Below are 27869 nucleotides of genomic sequence, written 5' to 3' on the forward strand. Positions count from 1 at the left end.
TCTACAGAAGATAGGGGCAACGCCTCTCCTGAAGAAAATCATTCTGGTCTCTTTATCCTGAAGTCTCTATCTCTTACTCTTGGGCTAGTTTATCTTGCAGTCTCAAGTCTTAGATCTACGCCACGTCTATGCGCACTCCCTTGTCCGTACGATCTCTACTGACGGTGAAGGAAGATGACAGTATTTCTAAACAGCGCATAAAAATGCCCTAAAATCATTTGTTTAATAATACATTGATGGAGTTGAGTTAACGACTCACACATGTTTTTTCTGTAGTCTTCCTTCTGCATCTATGGCAGTTTAGCGGGTAAACTTCATTTACTTAGTTCTGCGGGTAAATCCTATTCACTCAGTTCTGCGGGTAAACTTCATTCACTTTGTTCTGCGGGTAACCTCATTCAGTGGACGATAAACTTAATTCACTGGACAATGATCGTCCCTCTCTGCTTTGGAATAACCTATCCACCGCAGTTTACATTGGGCGTCAGCTCTGAATTTCCTAAAAGCTTTCTAAAGGAATATTGTGACTAGTTATAGTACTGAGTTAAATGGTACATCTCTGGTGATGGGAACCTTTCATTGATTTTCCCAATTTGAATTAAGTTGGGGTCGAGTGGGGGGTTTTGCAAATGAGAAAATGAGTTAATGGAAGTCTGAGGTCATTCTCAGTTTCTGCATGATTAGTTTTTATTTGATATAAGCGTATCCAAAACATATCCTTAATTTAGCCATAGCACCCAATACTAATATTGAAACCAAATACTAAGTTTCTTTTCACGTCACATTTTAGCCAATATTATCCTGACACTTGGCGTCGCAATATCATACTCTTTAATTCTATAATTGTTGTCACTCTTGTTTACAAACACATTTAAAGATCTGCTTCATGTACGTCATGAGAGGTGTGTCACTCACTGGCCCAATCACAGGGTAAATGGCGGACAGGTGGTTGAATCCGAATGTTCGAATCGCAACTTTAACTTCAGATTATATGTCTAGTTACTCACTAGAAATAGATTTATTTGAGCTTCATAAAATAGAACCATGATCTATGTGATATATTACTGATATAAGGCTATAAAGAGATTGAAAAAGAAGGGAAGACTTGTATACTGTTTCAAGGTTTTGTGCCATTTGAGGGAATCAGAGTGAACATACATGCAGGAAATAATGTACTTGAAAATATATCTATGCCCACATCTCTAAAATCAGAGGGAATTAAACTTTTAAAATTAACAAGTAAAACTCTGTTGCCAACTCATCATGTGTGGAAATGTTTAATGTTTTCAGATGTTTCAGCATTGGTATACGGAGTCCACTATTAAATCCAACATGATTCCTGATTAGCTTCAAGAATGGCTGGAACTGTATGTCCCAAATCTCACGAGTGTAATTCTGTGGCCAAGATATTTGACAGAATGGACTATGGCCCCGCTGTTGAGGACGAAAAAGTAGCTCAGGTTTGTATTTAACATTTACATGTGCGACAAAGCTCTGACAGTGCTAAGTTATCATGGTAACGAATGTCGAGGTTGATAAAGTTCATCAAACCTCCCTTAAACTTTATTATACAACTTAGGATTTGCTTGAAATATTTATATGAACTGTGTGTGTGTGTGTGTGTGTGTGTATACCGTATTGATCAACGTATTCATCATTACACATAATTCATAGTATTAATTGCATCAGCTTAATCTATGTTCAAGGTCATGATGCAGTTATTTTTTTCTAACTTTTCCAGTCACGGGAGTAACCCAGTCACAGTTTATATATATATATATATATATATATATATATATATATATATATATATATATATATATATATTATTCTGTGCGGATAATTGTAACTAGAGAGTTTTCTACACCCGGTATATGTCAATTTTGATAAAGTATTCTGTTACAGTGTCAAGTTTCAGAAACTACCGCATGAGAATTTCTCAACCTTTATTACTACAAATAGGTAATCGGTTAACGTCAACTGTTAGATCACTTTCCTTTTATCGTTATTTCCACGGATTTTTCTAGTGGTATACTTTCACAGAATAGCCGATTTGAAGCTAGAAATGAAAATTTGTGAGGGCAGAATGAGGTCCTTATTTAATGAGTACACTGTCCCTCAAACAATTCTGTAATCTTAATTAAAACTCACAGAGACTGGACGACTCTAAGTTCAGGGAAAATGTGGGGTTAGATATAATGAGGTTTGTACAAAGATGACAAAAACACCAAACTACAATAAATTTCAGTTGGCAGAATCTAACCAAACCAAACCTTACCTACACTTGATTGCACCAAATTTGGTTTAGTGTGGCATAAAATGAACAGACACATCTTACCTGATTGTATGCTTGAGCCCCTACTTCATAGTTTCATATATTTCATTGTATAGATTTTTCAGTTTTCGGATATTGCTCATATAATTATCGCCTCTTCTCTTACAATGGCCCATGGGGATACAATTCTCATCACAGAAAAAAATGCTCCTTCATATATCTCTGTATATATCTCTTGTAAAACTTCCAGTTGAACTGTCTTTTTGTCTCTAAATAAAGAGTTTGAAGAACTGATTCCTATTGATGTCACCATGGCCTCCTCTTAGGAGCATGTGTGTATACATAATTCCTCCCTGTATTTTGCTCTCTTTCTTTGTGGATAGGTATGGGGCTTCCTTCTCATTCCACTCAGCACTGATTCTCAAGTCACTCTTTGGACTCTTTTTTAGCAGTTTTAATGACTCCTCAAATGAGATGACCAGAGTGTAGTTGCATATGAAGATATTTGGATAAGGCTATATTTCCCCATATACCTAACTGTCCAATTGCTTTAATAAGTGTTTCACTTATCCAAAATACAGCATACCTCCTCCGTGATCCATCTCACATGATGTTCTGATGAAGAGTTAGATTTGGTGTAAATACATAGATCCCTTTCATAGTACATTTCTTTTGATTTGTGCCCCTGATATTATACCTCATGATCAGAAATAGCACTGGCTCCAACTATAGGTACTGGAGAACATGCTGCCCATGCCCAACTTGAGAAAGTTCTGATATGTATTTTCTCTTCACTTCCAGTTAAGAAGCTGTTAATCCATTTATGTAGACCTTCTTGGAACTTGGTTAGGAGGTGCAGCTTAATCCTGTTTTTAGTGAGAACAATGTCACAAGCTTTCTGGTAGTCTGTGAATTTACTATCCACCCACTCACCCATTTCTAGGATGTTGTACTACTCTGATAGAAATCCAGATTTGTCAAAAGATTTTTCCTTTAAGTCTGTTTTTTTATTTCTAAGTACCTTGTGCCAGTCTAGAACACCCATATCTGCCTCCTGATTATTTTCTGTAGTGTTGTGCAGATCATCCTCATTAGTCATACTTGCCCCTGGTTAGGGGTTGTTTCTGTCACCTTTTTTCTAAATTGGTAATTCTCTTCTAATATGATGCAACACTGCTTTTATTGAGGGATAAACAACGTGAAATTTGGCAACAAACTTGTTATAAAAGATGTAAAGAAGTCCTTTTACTGAATGAAAATGGTGCATGAAGGAAATACAGTGAATGATGACACTGTGAATATGGATAACGTACAGAAGATTATAAAGTTGTGTGACAGATTAATTTTGACAGATGGGGTTCCAAGTGTGTAAAACTTCTGCTCCATACAGATCAAGTTGGTAATGACAGACTAGTAATTACAAGTATTTAGGGAAGGGTCTATGGGTACTTTCTGAGCAATTCTAGTGAGATGCCATATATAGTCTACATTCTGTGTGGGTCTAGCTCATCTGCGAGATTCCTATCTTACAATGGATTTACTTCAGTACTTTCTAAGATGTCTTTCTCTTCCAAGACTGGAAGTAATGGTACCTCTGGGTCTTTTTGAGTATAAACATGCTTGGGAAGTTTTTTCATCTTACATATTACCCCATATTACCCCAATATGATGGATTGCGCAAAAGATGCTTGTGGCATGAGAAGAGTGGGAGGTGGGCTGTTTAGAAAGGGTAGTGAGTGGTGGGATGAAGAAGTAAGAGTATTAGTGAAAGAGAAGAGAGAGGCATTTGGACGATTTTTGCAGGGAAAAAATGCAATTGAGTGGGAGAAGTATAAAAGAAAGAGACAGGAGGTCAAGAGAAAGGTGCAAGAGGTGAAAAAAAGGGCAAATGAGAGTTGGGGTGAGAGACTATCAGTAAATTTTAGGGAGAATAAAAAGATGTTCTGGAAGGAGGTAAATAGGGAGCGTAAGACAAGGGAGCAAATGGGAACTTCAGTGAAGGGCGTAAATGGGGAGGTGATAACAAGTAGTGGTGATGTGAGAAGGAGATGGAATGAGTATTTTGAAGGTTTGTTGAATGTGTCTGATGACAGAGTGGCAGATGTAGGGTGTTTTGGTCGAGGTGGTGTGCAAAGTGAGAGGGTTAGGGAAAATGATTTGGTAAACAGAGAAGAGGTAGTAAAAGCTTTGCGGAAGATGAAAGCCGGCAAGGCAGCAGGTTTGGATGGTATTGCAGTGGAATTTATTAAAAAAGGGGGTGACTGTATTGTTGACTGGATGGTAAGGTTATTTAATGTATGTATGACTCATGGTGAGGTGCCTGAGGATTGGCGGAATGCGTGCATGGTGCCATTGTACAAAGGCAAAGGGGATAAGAGTGAGTGCTCAAATTACAGAGGTATAAGTTTGTTGAGTATTCCTGGTAAATTATATGGGAGGGTATTGATTGAGAGGGTGAAGGCATGTACAGAGCATCAGATTGGGGAAGAGCAGTGCGGTTTCAGAAGTGGTAGAGGATGTGTGGATCAGGTGTTTGCTTTGAAGAATGTATGTGAGAAATACTTAGAAAAGCAAATGGATTTGTATGTAGCATTTATGGATCTGGAGAAGGCATATGATAGAGTTGATAGAGATGCTCTGTGGAAGGTATTAAGAATATATGGTGTGGGAGGCAAGTTGTTAGAAGCAGTGAAAAGTTTTTATCGAGGATGTAAGGCATGTGTACGTGTAGGAAGAGAGGAAAGTGATTGGTTCTCAGTGAATGTAGGTTTGCGGCAGGGGTGTGTGATGTCTCCATGGTTGTTTAATTTGTTCATGGATGGGGTTGTTAGGGAGGTAAATGCAAGAGTCCTGGAAAGAGGGGCAAGTATGAAGTCTGTTGGGGATGAGAGAGCTTGGGAAGTGAGTCAGTTGTTGTTCGCTGATGATACAGCGCTGGTGGCTGATTCATGTGAGAAACTGCAGAAGCTGGTGACTGAGTTTGGTAAAGTGTGTGGAAGAAGAAAGTTAAGAGTAAATGTGAATAAGAGCAAGGTTATTAGGTACAGTAGGGTTGAGGGTCAAGTCAATTGGGAGGTGAGTTTGAATGGAGAAAAACTGGAGGAAGTGAAGTGTTTTAGATATCTGGGAGTGGATCTGTCAGTGGATGGAACCATGGAAGCGGAAGTGGATCATAGGGTGGGGGAGGGGGCGAAAATTTTGGGAGCCTTGAAAAATGTGTGGAAGTCGAGAACATTATCTCGGAAAGCAAAAATGGGTATGTTTGAAGGAATAGTGGTTCCAACAATGTTGTATGGTTGCGAGGCGTGGGCTATGGATAGAGTTGTGCGCAGGAGGATGGACATGCTGGAAATGAGATGTTTGAGGAAAATGTGTGGTGTGAGGTGGTTTGATCGAGTAAGTAACGTAAGGGTAAGAGAGATGTGTGGAAATAAAAAGAGCGTGGTTGAGAGAGCAGAAGAGGGTGTTTTGAAATGGTTTGGGCACATGGAGAGAATGAGTGAGGAAAGATTGACCAAGAGGATATATGTGTCGGAGGTGGAGGGAACGAGGAGAAGAGGGAGACCAAATTGGAGGTGGAAAGATGGAGTGAAAAAGATTTTGTGTGATCGGGGCCTGAACATGCAGGAGGGTGAAAGGAGGGCAAGGAATAGAGTGAATTGGAGCGATGTGGTATACAGGGGTTGACGTGCTGTCAGTGGATTGAATCAAGGCATGTGAAGCGTCTGGGGTAAACCATGGAAAGCTGTGTAGGTATGTATATTTGCGTGTGTGGACGTGTGTATGTACATGTGTATGGGGGGGGGTTGGGCCATTTCTTTCGTCTGTTTCCTTGCGCTACCTCGCAAACGCGGGAGACAGCGACAAAGTATAAAAAAAAAAAAAAAAAAAAAAAAAAAAAAAAAATATTACCCCATCTGTATTAATAGCTTCTCCTAGACACCTTAATCAAATGATGTGGCTCTTAGCAGTCAATTTGACCCTTAGAAGTATATAAATTTGTTTAAATATATATGGCTGTGGTTGAATATGTATGTGTATGTGCAGGAAGAGTTTTACAGTACTCTCAAAGGGCCTATCTTAACCCCATATTCTACCATAATTTTTTTTAAATTGCTTCTTTAAGCAAGAGAGTTATTGTAAAAGATGTAAAAGAAGTACTTTTATGGTACAGGAGTAGTGGATGAATGGAATAAAATGACTGATGGCATGGTTCATACAGACAGCATACAACTTCAAAAAGTATGATAGCTGAGAATGGTCAAGAGATGGGGCCCCATGAATGTAAAACTCCTTTCTCCCCATACAGTGCAAACAGATAATAACAAACTGATAATAAAATGCGCGCACACACACACACACACACACACACACACCTGATAATGGTGACAGTAAACAGTTTGTTATGAAATGGGATACCAGAGTTACGAAAGACCATGATCAGAAGCTGGGTTGGAGGCTGGTTAAGAAGGATGAAAAGGAATATTGGTTTGGCATAAGGATAATAAATGGCCGAAAAATCTAAGGAAAAAGACAGGGAATGTCAGCAACAGGCAAAGATTCATACATCTTCTTTTTAGGATAAAAAGTACCAGAAACTGGGCCCCAAGAGGATTAAACTCTCTCCTCTTACTGTAGAAATTGGTAAATACAAATAGTAAATTACATACTTAAAGGGAAGGAAATATAACATCAAACTCTATGGCAAAATTACAGCTGAAGTACTTGCAGATATCTTCACCTCCTTGGTAGAACTAAAATCCCAGACATCCGGAAACTTGTCAACAAAATATTCATCCTGAGATGTTCCAAATTACACAACTTCCCTCCTGTACATCACTACTATCATCTATGTATTTGAAGTCCTTGAAAATCTGAGTCTTGACAGGGTCACCCAAAATATCCCACTTTAACCAATAGAGCACAACACATCATAAATGATTTTGGTTTCAACCAACCACAAACTCCCTCCCACACAGTTCTAGTTGCAAAAGATATTAATTCAGCATTCAACAGTGTCCCCTGACATGTCCTCATCCAAAATTAACTTGACTCCTCCCTTCAAGCCAGAGTCATCAATAAAGGCTTTTACTCCAAATCCCACAGGCTTTACAATAGGGTCCCTCATGGAGCAGTTCTTTTCCCAAACTTCTTCAATCTCCTCTTACATGTCCGACTGTCACTACCTCCAGACCAGTGTGAAAATCCCCTCACATTCATATAATGAGACAGTCACACCACAACGCCAAAACACTACTTGAACAACTGCAAACATGCAACACTATATCAGGCACTTAGAACTCTGGCCAACTCAAAACATGATGCCTGCATCCCCACTGGAATCCACCTACATCTCTGTCAAATTAAAGGTCAACCACATCGACAAAAAGAATTTAATAATCACATAAGACATTGTCATTCAATCACACCACAAGCATTAATACAAGGTTACAAACAAACCAAATGCTGTCAGAACACTTACTTGTACCAGAATTAAGCAAGAAAAAGAATCCTTTAGTATCTTCTTCATATGATGCATCTGTTCCACCATAAACTCCACTTCACTTTCTTGGTCATTCTCTCTGTTAAAAGAAAAGAGTACAGAGATGCAAATTACATTAAACGAAATCCTCAGAACATGCACTAGCTGCTTAGTAACCACAGACATTCAAAACCTGTATAATGGAACAAAGATCCTCTTAGTATAATCCCACATTAACATGTTTAGTACTCAGTTCTTAGCAACAACAATAGACCCCTCCTATCCAAACCACTCCCTTAGTAACTGCTAATTTCCAGGTAGGAATGAAAAGCACACCCCTGCTTCACACTTCAGCAATGTCAACTCACAGATCCCCCCATCCTCAACAGACACCACTGAGTAAACACAGACACATCAAAATGACTGGACAAGTACAGATAAATATGTAATATGAGGATTTTACTCAGTGACCTACCATAAGGTTGGAAAATGTACTTGACACTAAAACTGTGTCAAAAGTGCTCTGCTAAGTAAAGCACATGGTTTGATGTGATTTTCCCTCAGGAAGTTGAACAAATGCTTGTTTTTAGGTTAGGTGATGTGACGTTACTTGGACAGTGTATAATTTAAGGAAATGAAATTGCTTATTGATATACCATAGAATGGGAAGACTTGCATGAAGCAAATGCCTGCATGACCATTTCATAACAGAAACAGTTTTACTTAACATTTGTAAATGAATTCATTCATGTCCTTAAACTACAGTTTGGACCTATTTGCTTGAACAATCAGAGTTGGTTGGATGACCATAGCCAGAAATTTGGCCATTTTATCAACAATACTTGGGTTCACCCTGAAGACAGGAAGACATATGAAACAAAAGATCCTTGCCGGGACACCATTTTAGCGTCAACCATCCAAGGTAATGAAGATGATGTGGACCAAGCTGTTGCTGCTGCAAAAGAGGCCTACAAATCATGGAGTGCTTTGTCAGGTCATGCAAGAGCTCGCTACTTGTATAGGTGTGTAAAAATCTATGGTTAAGTATATGTTTAGCCTCCAAACAATTTCTTTGCAGAACTTTATGAGTTGTTTTAATGCATTCCTTACTTTTTGTAGAAGTAATTTAGTCTTGCACTGCCTGACTTGGAGCAGTTTTATTTACTACACTTATACAGGATAACAGGAAGGGCTAAATAGATCTGGAAAAATACAAGGATGATTAATGTAATATTACGTGAAACACTCGTAGAAATCAACAACACCCATGAAAACCTCACCTAACTTTCCTGACTAGCTGTGATGAATCTTAATTTGTAGTATACTGTTGAGGTATATGCCAGACACTTCCATGACTGAGTATCTTGCAGTGGTGAATAGTGTAAACAAACAAACAGCACACTAGCCAACTAGTGGCACTGCCACATAGTCACCCTTATGGTATTTTTACCATGATTATATAGCTGCTTGGTAAGATTAGGTGAAGTTTTCATAGATTCTTGTTATTTCAACAAGTGTTTCATCCACTTTTATGTGAATTAACACCACTTTTCCCCAATCTTCATGGCCTTTCGATTATCATTGATTAATTATTAATTATTTTGTATGGGATCCTTTGGGGAATATTTTAATGAGAAATTTGGTTTCCAGTATTGCCCGCCATGTCCAGAAACATTCCCGTCTCCTAGCTGTATTGGAATCTCTAGACAATGGGAAGACCATTCGAGAAACTCGAGACTGTGATATACCTTTGGTCGCTCGACACTTGTACTATCATGCTGGCTGGGCACAGTTAATGGACACTGAAATGAAAGGCTGGAAATCTGTTGGTGGGTTGCTCGATGTGTTAATGATATCAGCTGTGCAATATAAATTCACTTGCATTCATTATTCCTAGACCACTTACTGAGACTTCTGGCAGCTGTCTATTTACTGTAGCATTTTTCGTACGCAACTTCTTTTCCTAACTTTGCAAGGTAGCATTAGGAACAGGTGAACAACAGTCTCAGATGCATACCACCCTTTAGTTGTCATGTAAAATGAAAAAAAAAAAAGAGCTTACTGCCCACATTAAGCCATAATTATAAAACTTTCCATGGTTTACCTTGACTGCTTTATATGTCCTGGTTCAGCCCAATGATAACAAGTTGCCCTAGTAGAGTACATCAATCCAATTCATTTTTTCCCATGCATGCCTCTAACCCTTGTGAAGGTTCAGCTCTTGATACCCCTAAGCCTCTTTCACTCCATCCTTCCATCTCATCTCACTCTACACCTTCTTCCATCCACTTCTGACACACATCTTCTTGGTAAGCCTCTTGCTGCTCACTTTGTCAGTATTTCTGAACGACCTGGTCAGTTTTCACAATCATGATACTCTGTATGACACCTCTCTCTTATGCAGCCATTCCATACATGATCAACTTTACTCGCACCAGGAAGTAGCATTAAAATTTCTTAGAGCAGGAAGGTAGAGGTACACTAGCATTGGCATAAAATCACACATTATTCAACAAATTTTACTTGTATAATGTGGCTTGATTTCAATTAGCAGATAAAAACAAGTCATGAAGATTTTATATTTACCTTTTTTGGTAAAGTATGAGAAAACAAAATTAAAACATTTACAGGAAAAATATCATCAATATAGGAGTGGTCGATTTACACAGTTAACATATAGCTAGTGAACACATAACAGTTCAGTTGGCAGTAAGTGACTGCCTTCGGAAAACATTAAAAGAAAGGGGGAATTTGCTCACCAGCCCAACTTAATGTATTTATGCAAGTCAAGATTGAAATACATATGAATTTAGGAAATAATCAGTTATGTCTTGCATTACAGGAATCAGATACATATTTGATATTTTTCCCCCCTCTTAAATTGTTCAGATCTGGCCGCATGCTTGGGTGTCTGAAATGAGATTGTATTTATCTAACATTAAAATTTAGTGGTTAATAAAGAGTTTGATAATTAATATTTTACTGATCAGGTGTGGTTGGTGCAATTGTTCCCTGGAATTTTCCATTAATGTTGCTGTCCTGGAAGGTATGTCCTGCCCTGGCAATGGGTAACACAGTTGTATTGAAGCCAGCTACCAACACACGTTTGTCAGCACTGCTGTTTGCCGAGATCTGTGCTGAGGCTGGGTATGTGAACATTGCATTTCCTCTACAATTATTGATCTGATAATCTGCTTAACCATAAAAACCTGAATTTCTTGTAGTAGTACAGTAGTTACAAGTATGCTACAGATGTCGTATACTGCAGTCTCCCTTTATATCTCTGTTTTCATAAAGGTACAATAATAGGCTACCCATACTGAAGTTTTCCCTCAGAATTCATGAGTGGGTTTTAATGACGTTATTATAGCTCATCAGAGTTGTTTGAAGATTTAAAAACTCTCCACAACACAGTTTGTATTATTAAAGATTAGATTGTTTCCTTCTTTATTTTGGTGTGATATAACCGAGACAGTTATTTAAAGTGGAACAGTTGCTTAAGAATGTATAATCTTTCGCAGGCTTCTGCCTGGGGTGTTAACCAAGACAGTTATTTAAAGTGGAACAGTTGCTTAAGAATGTATAATCTTTCGCAGGCTTCCTGCTGGGGTGTTTAATGTGATAACAGGTGGCGGTGCAATGGGGAGTATGTTGGCCACTCATCCAGATGTTGATAAAGTTGGATTCACTGGGTCAACAGAAGTTGGCCAGATTTTGAGAAAGGCCACTGCTGGTACTGGAAAGAAGCTTTCACTTGGTTAGTATGGCATATTTTCCTATAGATTTTATATATAATGCATTTTCATGTAATTCTCTCTCTCTTTGTAATAATAGAATTAGATACAACAACTCAAAGGAAATTTTGCAAGGACCTCTTTGCAGTGTCTGCTCTACTCATCCCACTGGACATTTGCGGATTAGTGTTGAAATATTAAACTGACGATAAAAGGGCTCATTACTTCATTCAAGAAACTGCTGGATTGCAGGACTTGATTTGCTGTGGCATGTAATATCAAGTGAGACACACTAGATTATTAGTTATGCTTGTGAACGAGAAGAATGAATATCAAGAAAGGAGAAATTGAAGTAGTCATGGGGAATGCTGTGTTGTCTATATCTGAGTGACTAATTTGTGAAGGAATAAGGAATGAGAAACTGTTGTTCTTAGAAATGTTCTGCAGAGTAAAGGAGGTAATTTTCCTTGTTAAATTTTAGGAAAGTTACAGGAATCATATGGGAGAAAAATTAGATGGATTCCAGTATATGACATATATTCCTGTAGAAAAGGCTATGAAGTACAGAGAGTGAATTGCAATTAGAGTTATTTCAGTCACTAGTTTTAGCTTTAAAGTAAAAATACTGTTAAGGAAGGAATTTTTTTGGTTAGATTCTGCATGCAGAAAGATATGTCTAGAATTTGACTGGAAAATTTACATGAACTGAAATGAAGTAAAAGGTCAAAGGAATATTAAATAGCTGAATGATAACCATCATGATGGTGCTGATGATGGATGCCAGTATGAACAAATACGAGCACATTTCCAAAGAATGATAACATTCTTTATTATAACTGATGTAATTGCTAATTCTAAATAATTATTCCTTATCACATCTTTCCATTTAACATGCATGGTGCAGAGCTTGGAGGGAAGAGTCCTGTGATTGTCTTTGATTCAGCAGACCTGGACTCTGCTGCTGAAGGTGTAGTTGATGCCATTTGGTTCAATCAAGGACAGGTAACTATTTATGGAGAGGTTTTTGTTTCATATAAGACCAAGAAAACTTGAAAATGAAGACAGGAATATAATAGAAAGAATATAAGACATGGATTACTTCATAATGAAAGGGAGAAATTATATCAGTTTCTGAGATGGAATGTTCTTATTTTGAAAAAGAATAGAGTAAGTCTGTTGAACAGGAGAATTTGTGGCTTAACTAAAAAATGGTGCTGCTTTAGAGGGAGGAAATTTTTTGAGCTAAGGAGAAGGGATCAGGTGTGCACTACATGTTCTTTTAAAATGAAAACTTACTGTGGTACATTTTCTGGACTCACTTTGGGTTGATCATCGTAATTAAAAAGATTAAATACTTGAAATTTCAGGTATGCTCTGCTGGTTCTCGTCTCCTTGTTCAAGAACCTATTTTTGATAAGTTTATGGAGAAACTGAAACAGCGAATGAAGACTCTGAGGCTTGGATCATCCCTAGACAAAACTGTGGATATGGGGGCCATTGTTGACCCATGCCAGCAGAACTACATTGCTGAGTATGTTGATGATGCCCGCCAAGAAGGAGCAGAGGTATGTTTAAACAATGTGTTTTTATTGTTACAGTAGCTCCACATGCCTTGGATGGTTTTTATGTTTTGCTATTTTCACTTTCGTATCTTCAGAATGTTGATATTTGCATATTTGGGCATATTTGCAGTTTAAATGAAAATTCAGAAATGATGTACAAGATGCATGGTAACCAGGAGAAAAACGGAAATACTTAGTGATGTGTGAAAGATATATTTCGCATACTCTTTTCTTATGACCACTCACATTCAGACACCTCAGCCTGAGCCTTTGATGACAAAACTGGAGTTGGAGTGCTTTCAGCTTGCTCATATCAACACTTGGAAGAGTTCTACACTCAAAATAGATCTTTTTTTATTCATACTCATTTGCCATTTCCTACATTCAGTTAGGTAGTACCAGGAACAGAAAAAGAATGGCCTCATTTGTTCACATCCACACTTCAGCTGCCATGTATAATGCACTAAAACATGAATGTCCTATCCACAACCAAGCCTCATAGGCCTTTCCTTGGTTTCCTTCAGTGACTTCATATACCATAATTCAGCCCACTGACAGTAAGTCGTTCCCTGTATACAACATTGCACCAGTTCGCTCTATCCCTTGCAAACTTTACACCCTCCTGCATATGGTAGGAGGGTGTGAAGTTGTAAGAAATGTATTAATGTTAACTGATTAGTACTAAAGACATGTAAGATTGCTATAAAAGTGTATAAATGAGTTGTGGGATACTAACCAAAAGAGATGACAGAATAGTAACAAAGTACTCAATTGTGGAAAAAGGATTTAGGGATGTTCTCGTGTTAGGTGAAAATAAGGGAGGGAGGGGGTAACTGGTGTTCAAAAGGAAAATGAGGGATCTATAATTGGAACAAAAAGGGTCTAGAGTGTGAGCCTTGATATAAAACACTGACGTAACATACCAAGATTTGTTTGGACCACTTAGTTTAAGTGTCAGTTATTGTCAGATTGAGATAAAATATTTAGTTAGTTTCCGGTGAAAAACAACAGTTTTATAAGTTAAGTTTTCTGTCAGTCAGTGTGAAATTGTAAGCCACTTATCACCATATATTGTGATGGACTCTACAAAACCCTCTTTTCTCATTTTTGCCTAATCTGTTTGACACTCAAACTTCATTATATTATAGTTCTTGTGCCTGGACTTCATTCAGCATCTGTTCCATTCTCCTGATTCAGGAGCCCATTTTCAGGCAATATCCATTCTTTCCACATATCTGGTTCTCTTCTACACATTATTTAATTGTTTAAGTTTATAATTTCTTTTTTCATATATCTGCTTCTCTATCTTTCTTATCAGAAATCTAGTTCTCATCAATATGTTTTATTAGATTTACCAAGTGGAAGCTCCGCCAGGTTGCTTTTATCCTCCAACTTTAATCACTGGAGTGGGAACGACATCTCGTACTGTGATAGAGGAAATATTTGGCCCTGTTCTTGTTGCCATGCCATTTAGGTAAGTTCTGTTGGTCATATACTTTTTTTTTAGTGTAGATTTGATCGTTTAATTGTAAGATATGGTTTCAAGTTTTAGACATTTTGCTTAAACATATATCACTGCCACTGTTGATGTTTGGCATAATGTAGATGAGAATGATCCAGGCAAACATAAGAAACTAATGAGATCCTGGGAAGGGTCTTGTATTCTGCTGGCTCAGATTTCATCTGGGAGCATGCAGAAGTCTACTGATGATCCAGGGCCCAAAGCCATTCTCCTTGATGAATGAAATTCCTTAGGCACTGCAAAATTACCTGATGGTGAATGCCAGTGAAGAACTTTGGTCTGTTTCTTGAACTTTTCAGAGAGCTCAGAAACAAGAGTAACTGCTGCATTGCAGCTGAAAATGAGTGTCACTTAAATGAAAACTGACTATTTCTTCAAGTTCAGAGACTGACTGCTCAGATCCAATGTGTCATGTTTTACTTTACTGTTATTCCCAGTGATTTAGCTGAAGGTGAACTCTTCAGGAAATTTAAGGAGTTTAATGTGTTTGCATTTTTTAAAAGGATGTAAGTTGTAAAAGGAGCAGATATGTTTCGCAGTGTAATAAGATTTAAATTGGAATGATTTAAAAATGTTTTTATATTAAGTAAATGAATTTGAATTTGCCATCTTTTATCTTTCAGAACTGCCAAGGAGGCCATATCTTTAGCAAATAACACTATATATGGGTTAGGGGCTTCTGTGTTCACAGAACATATGACACTAGCCATCGAGACTGCTAAAATGATCAAGGTATGTTATTTTCCTTGGGATAGGGTAGAACAATACTGCCTACATATCTCTTGCATATCATAGAAGATGATTAAGAGTGGAGGGAACTTGGGGGGCTGTAAATCCTCCCCTCCAGTTTTGCTTTCCTAAAGAGGGAATGGAGGAGGGAGCTGAGCAAGGATTTTTTGCTGTAAGATTTATTCATCTGCTCCTGATGTTACCTTGCTCCTGTGAGAAATATGTATTTCAATACATTATTTATACCAGCTATACTGTGGATGTGTGCAAATGAGGCCACTGTTTGTTTGCCCCTAACACTGCTTGAAGTGGTAGAGGCAATTAGGAATAATATAATTTTTTCAATACACATAAATTTAATGGATTGATCCCCTATTGCCTTACGAAACCCTGTTCCAAAATGTATTTATTATTTTCAGATTATAGTACAATTTCTATGCCTTAATCTGATGTCAGTTATTACTTGCATTTTTCCAATACTTATTTGTTATTTCTTATTGTATGCAAGTGTTACTTTTGTCACTTGTATGATCGATATTTCTTTAGAATGATGGTGATTAAGTATGGGTTGGCCTAATGTTGGGCATCAATGAACAGTGGAGTTGCTTAAGTATTGCACATATTGCCTGTTAACCTACAAACATTTACTGTTTGGATATACGGTATTTGTCCAGCAGTGTACGCAAGGCATACGAGCTTTCAGTTATATATTCAGGCTTTTCAGCTACATGAAAATATGTATTCTGTTAAGATAACTACTTGTTGTCCTTCACAGGCAGGTGCCGTCTGGATCAACTGCCATAATATGTTTGATGCAGCTGCTGGGTTTGGGGGATATAAGCAGAGTGGGTATGGCAGAGATGGAGGCAAAGAAGGCAAGTTGATCTTGAGGAATGGGAAAATATAAATTTTATATTCAAGTAATTATATTCTTCTGTAGTAATGTAACAGTGGATGGGCATAATACAATAAGAGTTTCTGAATGTAGAAAACACAGTATAGTTTACAAGAATTTATGACAGAAGAAAGAGCTTGAAACTATGTCTTTGTATATACTAAAGGGTAATCACACTCATGCAGATATTTATACACCTATACCAGTCATTTGATTAGGTTATGATATAAATGCTTATAAATGCTTATAAACTATGAATATGATGATCTACAGGTCTTTTTGAGTATGTTAAACCCTCTTGGCAAAGTCGTCTGAGTTTTGTGCCCCCTGAAGTAGACATGAGCAAATTTGGTGCATCTTATACAGCAGACAGACCATCAATCACTCCAGCCAGTCCCCAGGTTTGATTTGGTTTTCCCTTCCATATTCAAGGCTTGACATTAACTTGGAACCCACTAGCCCATTCTGGCATGTGGTTGCTGATTGTACATCTATGAAAGTCATGTTTAGGGGATTGGAAATTTTCTCTATCATATACCTTTACTGGATGATACCATAAAATGTAAATAAAGCAATGGCTCCACTTCAGTTTTTGTTATGAAAACATGTTGGGAGACAGCGACAAAGCAAAATAAATAAATTAAAAAAAAAAAATGTATATATATATATATATATATATATATATATATATATATATATATATATATATTTTTTTTTTTTTTTTATACTATTTGCCATTTCCCGCGTTAGCGAGGTAGCGTTAAGAACAGAGAACTGGGCCTTAGAGGGAATATCCTCACCTGACCCCCTTCTCTGTTCCTTCTTTTAGAAAATTAAAAAAAAAAACAAGAAAGGGGAGGATTTCCAGCCACCCGCTCCCTCCCCTTTTAGTCGCCTTCTACGACACGCAGGGAATACGTGGGAAGTATTCTTTCTCCCCTATCCCCAGGGATAATATATATATATATATATTCTTTTCTTTCCTTCACACCATTCGCCACTTCCCGCACTAGCGAGGTAGCGTCGAGAACAGAGGACTGGGCCCTTGAGGGAATATCCCCACCTGGGCCCCTTCTCTGTTCCCTCTTTTGGAAAATATATATACACACACATACATACATATATATATATATATATATATATATATATATATATATATATATATATATATATATATATATATATATATTTTTTTTTTTTTTCTTTTTTTTTTTTTTTATAGCTGGTGACTGAGTTTGGTAAAGTGTGTGAAAGAAGAAAGTTAAGAGTAAATGTGAATAAGAGCAAGGTTATTAGGTACAGTAGGGTTGAGGGTCAAGTCAATTGGGAGGTAAGTTTGAATGGAGAAAAACTGGAGGAAGTAAAGTGTTTTAGATCTCTGGGAGTGGATCTGGCAGCGGATGGAACCATGGAAGCGGAAGTGAATCATAGGGTGGGGGAGGGGGCAAAAATCCTGGGAGCCTTGAAGAATGTTTGGAAGTCGAGAACATTAATTGGAAAGCAAATATGGGTATGTTTGAAGGAATAGTGGTTCCAACAATGGTGTATGGTTGCGAGGCGTGGGCTATGGATAGAGTTGTGCGCAGGAGGTTGGATGTGCTGGAAATGAGATGTTTGAGGACAATGTGTGGTGTGAGTTGGTTAGATCGAGTAAGTAATGTAAGGGTGAGAGAGATGTGTGGAAATAAAAAGAGCGTGGTTGAGAGAGCAGAAGAGGGTGTTTTGAAATGGTTTGGGCACATGGAGAGAATGAGTGAGGAAAGACTGACCAAGAGGATGTATGTGTCGGAGGTGGAGGGAACGAGGAGAAGTGGGAGACCAAATTGAAGGTGGAAAGATGGAGTGAAAAAGATTTTGAGTGATCGGGGCCTGAACATGCAGGAGGGTGAAAGGCGGGCAAGGAATAGAGTGAATTGGATCGATGTGGTATACCGGGGTTGACGTGCTGTCAGTGGATTGAATCAGGGCATTTGAAGCGTCTGGGGTAAACCATGGAAAGTTGTGTGGGGCCTGGATGTGGAAAGGGAGCTGTGGTTTCGGGCATTATTGCATGACAGCTAGAGACTGAGTGTGAACGAATGGGGCCTTTGTTGTCTTTTCCTAGCACTACCTCGCACACATGAGGGGGGAGGGGGATGGTATTCCATGTGTGGCGAGGTGGCGATGGGAATGAGTGGGGGCAGACAGTGTGAATTGTGTGCATGGGTGTATGTGTGTGTGTATGTATATGTGTACATTGAGATGTATAGGTATGTATATTTGCGTGTGTGGACGTGTATGTATATACATGTGTATGTGGGTGGGTTGGGCCATTCTTTCATCTGTTTCCTTGCGATACCTCGCTAACGTGGGAGACAGCAACAAAGCAAAATAAATAAATATCATCAATGCTAATATGAACTGATTGAATTCTAAATTTATGAATACGAGTCTTTGACTACTGTTGACATTTATATGTGCCATGAATGTATGGGGTGACAGGAAGACTTTACAAGCAGTAAGGGGGTTTTAATAAAGGAAATAAGTCATGTATGTGAGTAAAAGGAGGGGGAAGTGGTTTCAGGTGAAGGTGGATTTAGGTCAAGGATGTATGATGTCACCATGGTTGTTCATCTCAATAATTTGACTTATGAGTCATACTTTCAGAAATGTCTTTCTGCTCAGCTTAGTAATGCCAGATGAAAATAGATGGAAAAAGATAGAAAAAATAGATATCCAGATATATACTGCTGAATCATAGGAAGTTCAGTTTCATGTACTTGAAATGATTCCTTACTATGGCAGTTTTGGTATAGGTCAGTAAAAGTCATTTCACTGATGAATTTGCTTCATTTTCAATATTACAGATCGTGAGTTCTGATGGAACATTGCCACAAGTGGATCGAACGTATAAACTGTTTTATGGTGGAGCTCAGAAACGTCCTGATGGCAATTATTGTCGGGTGATCAACGATGCCACAGGAAAAACTTTTGCACTTGTAGGAGAGAGTAACAGGTAAGACAGTGGTACTTATTTATATTGCAAATGATATGATTTATGTCTCACCACTACATGTAGGGTATATGAAACATTATGGTGAATACAATCTAGTCAACATTATAATTCAAGAACAGTATAGTGCATGAAAGATTCTTGATACTTATTGATATCAGTCTGAGGCATTTAGGATAGGGGAGAAAGAATACTTCCCACGTATTCCGTGTGTCGTAGAAGGCGACTAAAAGGGAAGGGAGCAGGGGGGCTGGAAATCCTCCCCTCTCATTTTTTTTTAAATTTTCCAGAAGAAGGAACGGAGAAGGGGGCCATGTGAGGATATTTCCTCAAAGGCCCAATCCTCTGTTCTTAACGCTACCTCGCTAATGCGAAATGGCGAATAGTATGAAAGAAAGAAAAGAAAGAAAGACTTTTTCACTATGTGCTATAACTCAGGACTGCTGAGTATTGGGAAGTTCACAATTAAAACATATAAGTATTATATGATGATACAGCGCTGGTGGCTGATTCATGTGAGAAACTGCAGAAGCTGGTGACTGAGTTTGGTAAAGTGTGTGAAAGAAGAAAGTTAAGAGTAAATGTGAATAAGAGCAAGGTTATTAGGTGCAGTAGGGTTGAGGGTCAAGTCAATTGGGAGGTGAGTTTGAATGGAGAAAAACTGGAGGAAGTGAAGTGTTTTAGATATCTGGGAGTGGATCTGGCAGCGGATGGAACCATGGAAGCGGAAGTGGATCATAGGGTGGGGGAGGGGGCGAAAATTCTGGGGGCCTTGAAGAATGTGTGGAAGTCGAGAACATTATCTCGGAAAGCAAAAATGGGTATGTTTGAAGGAATAGTGGTTCCAACAATGTTGTATGGTTGCGAGGCGTGGGCTATGGATAGAGTTGTGCGCAGGAGGATGGATGTGCTGGAAATGAGATGTTTGAGGACAATGTGTGGTGTGAGGTGGTTTGATCGAGTGAGTAACGTAAGGGTAAGAGAGATGTGTGGAAATAAAAAGAGCGTGGTTGAGAGAGCAGAAGAGGGTGTTTTGAAGTGGTTTGGGCACATGGAGAGAATGAGTGAGGAAAGATTGACCAAGAGGATATATGTGTCGGAGGTGGAGGGAACGAGGAGAAGAGGGAGACCAAATTGGAGGTGGAAAGATGGAGTGAAAAAGATTTTGTGTGATTGGGGCCTGAACATGCAGGAGGGTGAAAGGAGGGCAAGGAATAGAGTGAATTGGAGCGATGTGGTATACCGGGGTTGACGTGCTGTCATTGGATTGAATCAAGGCATGTGAAGCGTCTGGGGTAAACCATGGAAAGCTGTGTAGGTATGTATATTTGCGTGTGTGGACGTATGTATATACATGTGTATGGGGGGGGTTGGGCCATTTCTTTCGTCTGTTTCCTTGCGCTACCTCGCAAACGCGGGAGACAGCGACAAAGTATAATAAAATAAAAAATAAAAAATAAAAAAGTATTATGTAAATACACCTGACTTGAATTTTGGCAAATAAATGAGGATGGATGGAAGAGAGTATACAGCAGCCATTGTCATAGTCTGAGGTGTCACTTAGCTACCACCCACACTGGCTGTATATGAAAAGTGATCAAATTAATGTCCAGGTTGTTCAGTAAAACAGCCTGCAAACATTAGTGCTCAACCCTATGATTACTAGTGCTCCCTGCACAGTAAGCTTTTTACCATTTAAAAATTAGCAAAGAACCTGCATGATAAAGACATAATTTGGATGAAGAAATTTTTTTTTTTTTCCCTTTTGTGAAGGGGATGGATGATCAAGGTAGAGAATGTTTCGCATCTTTGGTTCGACTGCCACATCTTGAGTATGTCAGGTCCTGTGATAGGGTAAATCTGTGTTTTTAGTGTTGTAAAGATGGATGGTGTTCTGGACTCAGACAAAAAAATATGAGTTATATCTTGAATATGATGGGCCCTGTGATATGTTAAATCTGTGTTTGTAGTGTCTTAGGAATAGGTGGTGCCCTGAACATAGACAAGAAAGTATAAAAGTTACTTCTAGGTATGATTGCTTCTTTGATGTGTTAAAAAAAATCTGTGTTTGAAGCTTTCGAGAGATGGGTGACGCCCAAAACATAGATGAGAAACTGTTATTTGTATATGTTTACATGTTTTTTAAGCGTGATCGCCATTTTCCACATTAGCGAGGTAGCACCAGGAATGGACAAAGAAAGGCTACATCTGCTCACATCCATTCTCTAGCTGTTGTGTAATGCATCGAAACCACAGCTCCCTATCCACAACCAGGCCCCACAGACATGTATGTATTTATTTTCTTTATCACTCTGTATTCGAAATCTGTTTTAGCAGGTATGTTTCATTTTTAATTCCAGAAAGGATGTTCGTAATGCTGCAGAGGCAGCCAGCAAGGCCCAATCTGGCTGGGACAAAAGGAGTGGCTTCAACCGGTCTCAAATCCTCTTTTACTGGGCGGAAAATCTTGAACAGCGACGTCAAGAATTCATTGATCACCTTGTAACTGCCACAGGCCAAAATAAGGAGGAAGCTACTCAAGAGGTGGATGCTACAGTGTCCAGGCTCTTTCACTGGGCAGCCTTCTGTGACAAATATGGTGGTGCAGTTCAGGAGACTCAGCTGTATGGCACTGTACTGAGGATTCACGAGCCAGTGGGACTGATCGGAGTGGCTTGTCCAGACATTGCTCCACTTTTGGGCTTTGTGTCTCTGGTTGCTGCAGCAGTTGCTCGAGGAAATGCCGTAGTGGTAGTTCCAAGTGAGAAGTACCCTACCATTGCCCTTTCCATGTATCAAGTAAGTTTTAGGTTAAACCAATTACTGTGTTAATTTCACAATGAGGATATTCTTTTTGATCACATATTCTCAGTCACCCTTTCTCAGATGGAGCATGAATTTCCTACTGATTTAATCTTTACTTTTGTATTTTCTGTTCCAGCAAATGAATTGGGGTGGGACCAGTATCAAAGACTTTCTAATATTCTGTCTTACTGAAAATGTTAAATTCTGAGAATTTTTATAAATATCTGAGTTTAATATTCTGACATCTCATCAGCAAACAGCCTGCAATAGGTTATAATGCTCTCTTCTGTGGCCACTGCTATATATTCTTCAACAAACTTGAAAAATATGACCCTTATTTTACATTCAACCATTACCAGTTTCACTTGATAACCCTCATGAGCATCCCTTAACTTCAAAGGGTAATTTAGCTTTGTAAGCAAATTGATAAAGCATTTGAATTTAGATTCAGAAGTTAATGTGGCTTTGATTAAAATGCTAAAATTGAATCCTTTGCATATAATAAGAGACCCTGTACATGTTTTGGACAAAGACTTTAGTTACAGAAAGAAATCCTCATCAAAGCCAAGTCTTGAAATTAGGAAAAGCAAGTTAAAAGAAAAGAATTAAAGACTAAATTTTTTAGAGAATGGAAAGCTTAACTTTTCCAGAAAGACTGGTGCTATTTTCTTTTTTAGTGATCACCATGGCATGGCAAAACATGCCCCAATCATAGCCATCCCAGGTGAAACTATTATAGGGTAAAAAGAAGAATGATGAAATTGATCAGAGTTACTTGTTGTGTTTGTAGATCTGAGTCTTTAGAGGTAGGTATATTATAGGAAGACTGAAATGTGTAAGAAGGAAGAGAGGTCCAAAGCCTTGCTGTTCAAGGAAAGAAGGATGTATCATAACAGTCAGTCCTCATGTGGCTGGTCTCACAGAAACTATAGAAAGCAGCAGCATCATGCATGGCATGGGTCCATGCTTTGGTGACGGGCTGCATGTAGACAGCTCTTAAGAGCCAAAATAGTAAATGCAGAAAAGGAAAAGGATAGCAACATGAGAACTAAAGAGTTCCTGTGTCAAGCATACAAGGGAAATATATCAGTATGGGGTGCATAAACATACAGCACAACAACCCAACCTCAGAATTCCAACAGCCTCAAGGGAATGTATCAGTATAGCATGTATAAACATACAGCATAACAACCCAACCTTAAATTCCAAGAGCCTCAGAGTAATTATGAAATACAGTAGTCTATTGAGTACCACATGTTCTAGATAACGATAGAGACAAGAAAACAACCTAATCACAGGAGCAGAAACCTAAGCCTCCTTCGTATATAAAAGGTAAAAATAATTTCACATCTTTTACACCCTTAGGTTTTGGAAACCTCTGACCTTCCTGGAGGAGTGATCAACATTCTTACAGGTTCACGTGACCACATCACTAAATACCTGGCAGAGCATCAAGATTTACAAGCAATGTGGTTAGTTTGTCAATCTTTTAGTGTCTAATGTACATTTATGATTACTAAGGTTTCATTTTGTAATTATCTCAGATTTCCTATATATTTTTCATATATTCATTTCCCAGTTCCCATCTTTGTGAGGTGGCTTCATGAATAGACAGTACAGTCTTGGAAAATCTTTACACACTATTCGTTTCCTTCCAAATATTTTCGGAGTATTTGCAGTTCATGTGACCACATCACTAAATACCTAGCAGGGCATCAAGATTTACAAGCAAAGTGGTTAGTTTGTCAATCATTTAGTGTCTAATATACATTTATGATTACTAAGGTCTCAGTTTGTAATAATCTCAGATTTTCTATATATTTTTCATGTATTCATTTCCAAATTCCCATCTTTGTGAGGTGGCTTCACGAATAGACAGTACAGTCCTGGAAAATCTTTACACACTATTCGTTTCCTTTCGAATATTTTCGGTTCATGTGACCACATCATTAAATACCAAGCAGAGCATCAAGATTTACAAGCAGTGTGGTCAGTTTGTCAATCTTTTAGCGTCTAATATACATTTATGATTACTAAGGTCTCAGTTTGCAATAATCTCAGATTTCCTATATATTTTTCATGTATTCATTTCCTAATTCCCATCTTTGTGAGGTGGCTTCACGAATTGACAGTACAGTTTTGGAAAATCTTTACACACTGTTCATTTTCTTTTGAATATTTTCGAGTTCTCCCAGAAGTTTACCAAATTCCTCATCACCCCATTTCTCATCTGCCTGTTTCATCCCTGGCACTATCCCCTTGACCTCCTGCTCCTCTCTCTAAATCCAATCTTTTGCATTTTTTCCCTGTAAGAAGCACTGATACACCTCTCCCTTCTCTTTCGCTACCAATTTGTATGTACTTAATCATCATATCAGTCCCTTATTACATATTTATTGTATACTGTATGTCATTTTTATATTCAGATAACCAAAATTTTATGCCAAATATTTTAATGTAAACTGTCTTACAGGTACTTTGGTAGCTTGGAGGGCTCCAAGTTTGTAGAGCACACCTCAGCAGTTAACATCAAACGAACATGGGTGAACTATGGGCTCGGTCGGAACTGGCTGGATGCCGATGAGGGACAGGGTGAAGAGTTCTTATACCAAGCCACACAAGTTAAGAACGTTTGGCTAACTATGGGAGATATTTTTGCTAATTAATTTGTATTATGAAGTGGAATATATTTTCCTGGTGCTGAGCATAGTCACAGTAATGTTTGTATGTATGATGATACTGTATATCAGAGTGCCAAGAACTAGCATAATTTTCATGTTGAACTGTCAAATGTTTGTGACAGTAATGCAATGTCAGAATACAATAAAATACTTGCAACATACTTCATTTTATAAAATGATGAGAGTTAACCAAAACTTCATGTAGTAGACAAAACAAATATTTTTTTACTTTCAACAATTTAGCATTTTATAGTCCTTCTCACATGAGCTATGTTTTTGTAACCATTTACCATAATTAATATCACAGATTATTGCCATCAAATATTCTGTTTAGAATTAGCCTGGTGAACTTTCAAGTTAATGATTCTAAACAAATAGGCTGAACTTAGATTACATGGATTAGGGGTCACAATCAGTTTCTGCTGTCTCAAAAGCATCTATCTCTGACAGAAAAAGATATAGAAGTATGGAAAAAAAGATGAAGTGGAAAACTGCAATTCTGGAAGAAAAGTATTGAGGTACAAAATGTAAGGCAGCAAGCTGTTAGTAGTCTGTCAGAAATCTGGACTTTCATAGAGGGAACAGAATCATAATGGAGAAAGGACAAATCTCCTAACCCCATCTTTGTTTTTTGAATAACTAGAGCTGTCATGAGTGCAAACTATAATAATCAAAATCTATACTAACATCATTCATTCCACCAATACTGATGTGAAAACTACTCAGTATTAAAATCAGTATTAGAATGTTACTGCTATTACATATGCATTCATGACACTGGTACACAGAATATACCAGACATTTGGATCATTGCATATGCTGTAATATCTTACTGAGTTTTGCTGAGTCTGAAACCATCATATTAAAATCTAAATTTGATTTTAGTATCTTTATTAATCAAGAAAGGTTTTGCGCCTGTTATCTTGCAATGAATATTTGAAAATGTCAAAGATTTATAAATAAAGAAAAAGAGAAGGATCTTCACAACAGACTAAATTCAGATATCTTCCACATATGGAGCACTGAAAGGCAGGAACACAGTGTTCCATTTATAAATGCTGTTTGTGATTGAACAAGTTGAAAGCATTTATTCTTTTGTAAGGAAAATCAACCAATATGACTGTTCAGTATTTTTATACATGGCTGATGTTGTTTGTTCAGCATTGAAGGTCATAATATAGCATGAATTTCGGTATTCTTACAGGATGGGTTTGAATATAATGTATGCCTTATCAGTACAACAGCTGTCAATATTAAATCAGGTATCTGTACAGGTAGAGACTGCACTTATTTTGCCTCCCTCTAGAAAACTGTAAAGTATGAAATTTTCTTGGATGAGCCCATACCCTTTTGTCCCTGAATATTAATATGCAACTGGATGATTTTAAACACTAAAAATGATGAAGCAAGGGTATTACTTTATAGTGACATAATACCATGTTGTTAATGTGGTCTTTTTTGAAGTAATAAAATCGTTTCAAGTCCATGACTAACATTATTTGTGCCTCCTTGATTGTACATAACTTTTTCATCCATAAGTCATCTGTTTTCTCTAACTCTTATTACAGTAATCTCTGTGTTAGAAAGGGTTATGAGTGGTGGGATGAAGGAGTAAAATTGTTAGTGAAAGAGAAGAGAGAGGCATTTGGATGATTTTTGCTGGGAAATAGTGCAAATGACTGGGAGATGAATAAAAGGAAGAGGCAAGAGGTCAAGAGAAAGGTGCAAGAGGTGAAAAAGAGGGCAAATGAGAGTTGGGGTGAAAGAGTATCATTAGATTGTAGAAAGAATAAAAAGATGTTGTGGAAGGAGGTAAATAAAGTGTGTAAGACAATAGAACAAATGGGAACATCGGTGAAGGGGGCAAATGGGGAGGTAATAACAAGTAGCGGCGAAGTGAGAGGGAGATGGAGTGAGTATTTTGAAGGTTTGTTGAATGTGTGCGATGACAGTGGCAGATATATGGTGTTTTGGTCGAGGTGGTGTGCGAAGTTAGAGAGTCGGAGAATGATTTGGTAAACAGAGAAGAGGTAGTGAAAGCTTTGCGCAAGATGAAAGCCAGCAAGGCTTGGATGGTATTGCTGTGGAATTTATTAAAAAAGGGGGTGACTGGTTGGTGAGGACATTCAATGTATGTATGGTTCATGGTGAAGTGCCTATGGATTGGTGGAATGCATGCATAGTGCCATTGTACAAAGGCAAAGGGGATAAGAGTGAGTGTTCAAATTACAGAGTTATAAGTTTGTTGAGTATTCCCGGGAAGTTATATGGGAGGGTAGTGATTTAGAGGGTGAAGGCATGTACAGAGCATCAGATTGGTGAAGAGCGGTGTGGTTTCAGAAGTGGTAGAGGAAGTGTGGATCAGGTGTTTGCTTTAAAGAATGTATGTGAGAAATACTTAGAAAAACAGATGGCTTTGTGTGTAGCATTTATGGATCTGTTGAAGGCATATGATAGAGATGACAGAGATGCTTTGTGGAAGGTATTAAGAGTATATGGTGTGGGAGGGAAGTTGCTAGAAGCAGTGAAAAGTTTTTATCGAGGATGTAAGGCATGTGTACGAGTAGAAAGAGAGGAAAGTGATTGGTTCCTAGTGAATGTCATTTTGCGGCAGGGGTGCGTGATGACTCCATGGTTGTTTAATTTGTTTATGGATGGGGTTGTTAGGGAGGTGAATGCAAGAGTTTTGGAGAGAGGGGCAAGTATGCAGTCTGTTGGGGATGAGAGGGCTTGGGAAGTGAGTCAGTTGGTGTTCGCTAATGATACAGCACTGGTGGCTGATTCAGGTGAGAAACTGCAGAAGTTGGTGATTGAGTTTGGTAAAGTGTGTGAAAGAAGAAAGCTGAGAGTAAATGTGAATAAGGGTAAGGTTATTAGGTTCAGTAGGGTTGAGAGAAGTAAATTGGGAGGTAAGTTTGAATGAAGAAAAACTGAAGGAAGTTTGAATGGAGAAAAACTGAAGGAAGTGGTTTTAGATATCTGGGAGTGGATTTGGCAGCAGATGGAACCATGGAAATGGTAGTGAGTCACAGGGTGGGGGAGGGGCGAAGGTTATAGGAGCATTGAAGAATGTGTGGAAGGCGAGAATGTTATCTAGGAGAGCAAAAATGGTTATGTTTGAAGGAATAGTGGTTCCAACAATGTTATATGGTTGTGAGGCATGGGCTATGGATAGGGATGTGCAGAAGAGGG

The 27869-nt window shown here is 38.2% G+C and overlaps 2 protein-coding genes across 2 annotated transcripts in view; one reads left to right on the forward strand and one right to left on the reverse strand.

Moving 5' to 3' along the window:
- Window positions 1-27869, reverse strand: part of LOC139764861 (solute carrier family 2, facilitated glucose transporter member 3-like) — a 252485-nt gene that overhangs the window by 121793 nt on the left and 102823 nt on the right. Inside the window, exon 3 of the mRNA XM_071691879.1 lies at window positions 7758-7857. Within this exon, the coding sequence (XP_071547980.1) occupies window positions 7758-7826 (69 nt within the window). The 5' untranslated portion in view covers window positions 7827-7857. The remainder of the gene's footprint in view (window positions 1-7757; window positions 7858-27869) is intronic.
- Window positions 1296-26163, forward strand: LOC139764859 (aldehyde dehydrogenase family 16 member A1-like). The gene is made up of 15 exons (XM_071691874.1): window positions 1296-1460; window positions 8550-8779; window positions 9408-9586; window positions 10748-10904; window positions 11354-11514; window positions 12396-12493; window positions 12859-13056; window positions 14403-14527; window positions 15199-15307; window positions 16080-16179; window positions 16473-16600; window positions 19046-19194; window positions 21552-21990; window positions 23362-23468; window positions 24470-26163. The coding sequence occupies exons 1-15, from the start codon at window positions 1356-1358 to the stop codon at window positions 24660-24662; spliced, it is 2478 nt and encodes an 825-aa protein (XP_071547975.1). The 5' UTR covers window positions 1296-1355; the 3' UTR covers window positions 24663-26163.

Source organism: Panulirus ornatus, chromosome 51 (assembly GCF_036320965.1).
Source record: "Panulirus ornatus isolate Po-2019 chromosome 51, ASM3632096v1, whole genome shotgun sequence".
NCBI lineage: Eukaryota > Metazoa > Arthropoda > Malacostraca > Decapoda > Palinuridae > Panulirus > Panulirus ornatus.

What these genes read in the sequence shown, in the direction of transcription:
- LOC139764859 (XM_071691874.1), top strand. Translation starts at nt 1,356, where the DNA reads ATGGCTGGAACTGTATGTCCCAAATCTCACGAGTGTAATTCTGTGGCC. An exon ending in GAGATCTGTGCTGAGGCTGG is followed by an intron (nt 10,905 to 11,353) that starts GTATGTGAACAT and finishes AATCTTTCGCAG; the next exon opens with GCTTCCTGCTGGGGTGTTTA. An exon ending in TCACTCCAGCCAGTCCCCAG is followed by an intron (nt 16,601 to 19,045) that starts GTTTGATTTGGT and finishes TCAATATTACAG; the next exon opens with ATCGTGAGTTCTGATGGAAC.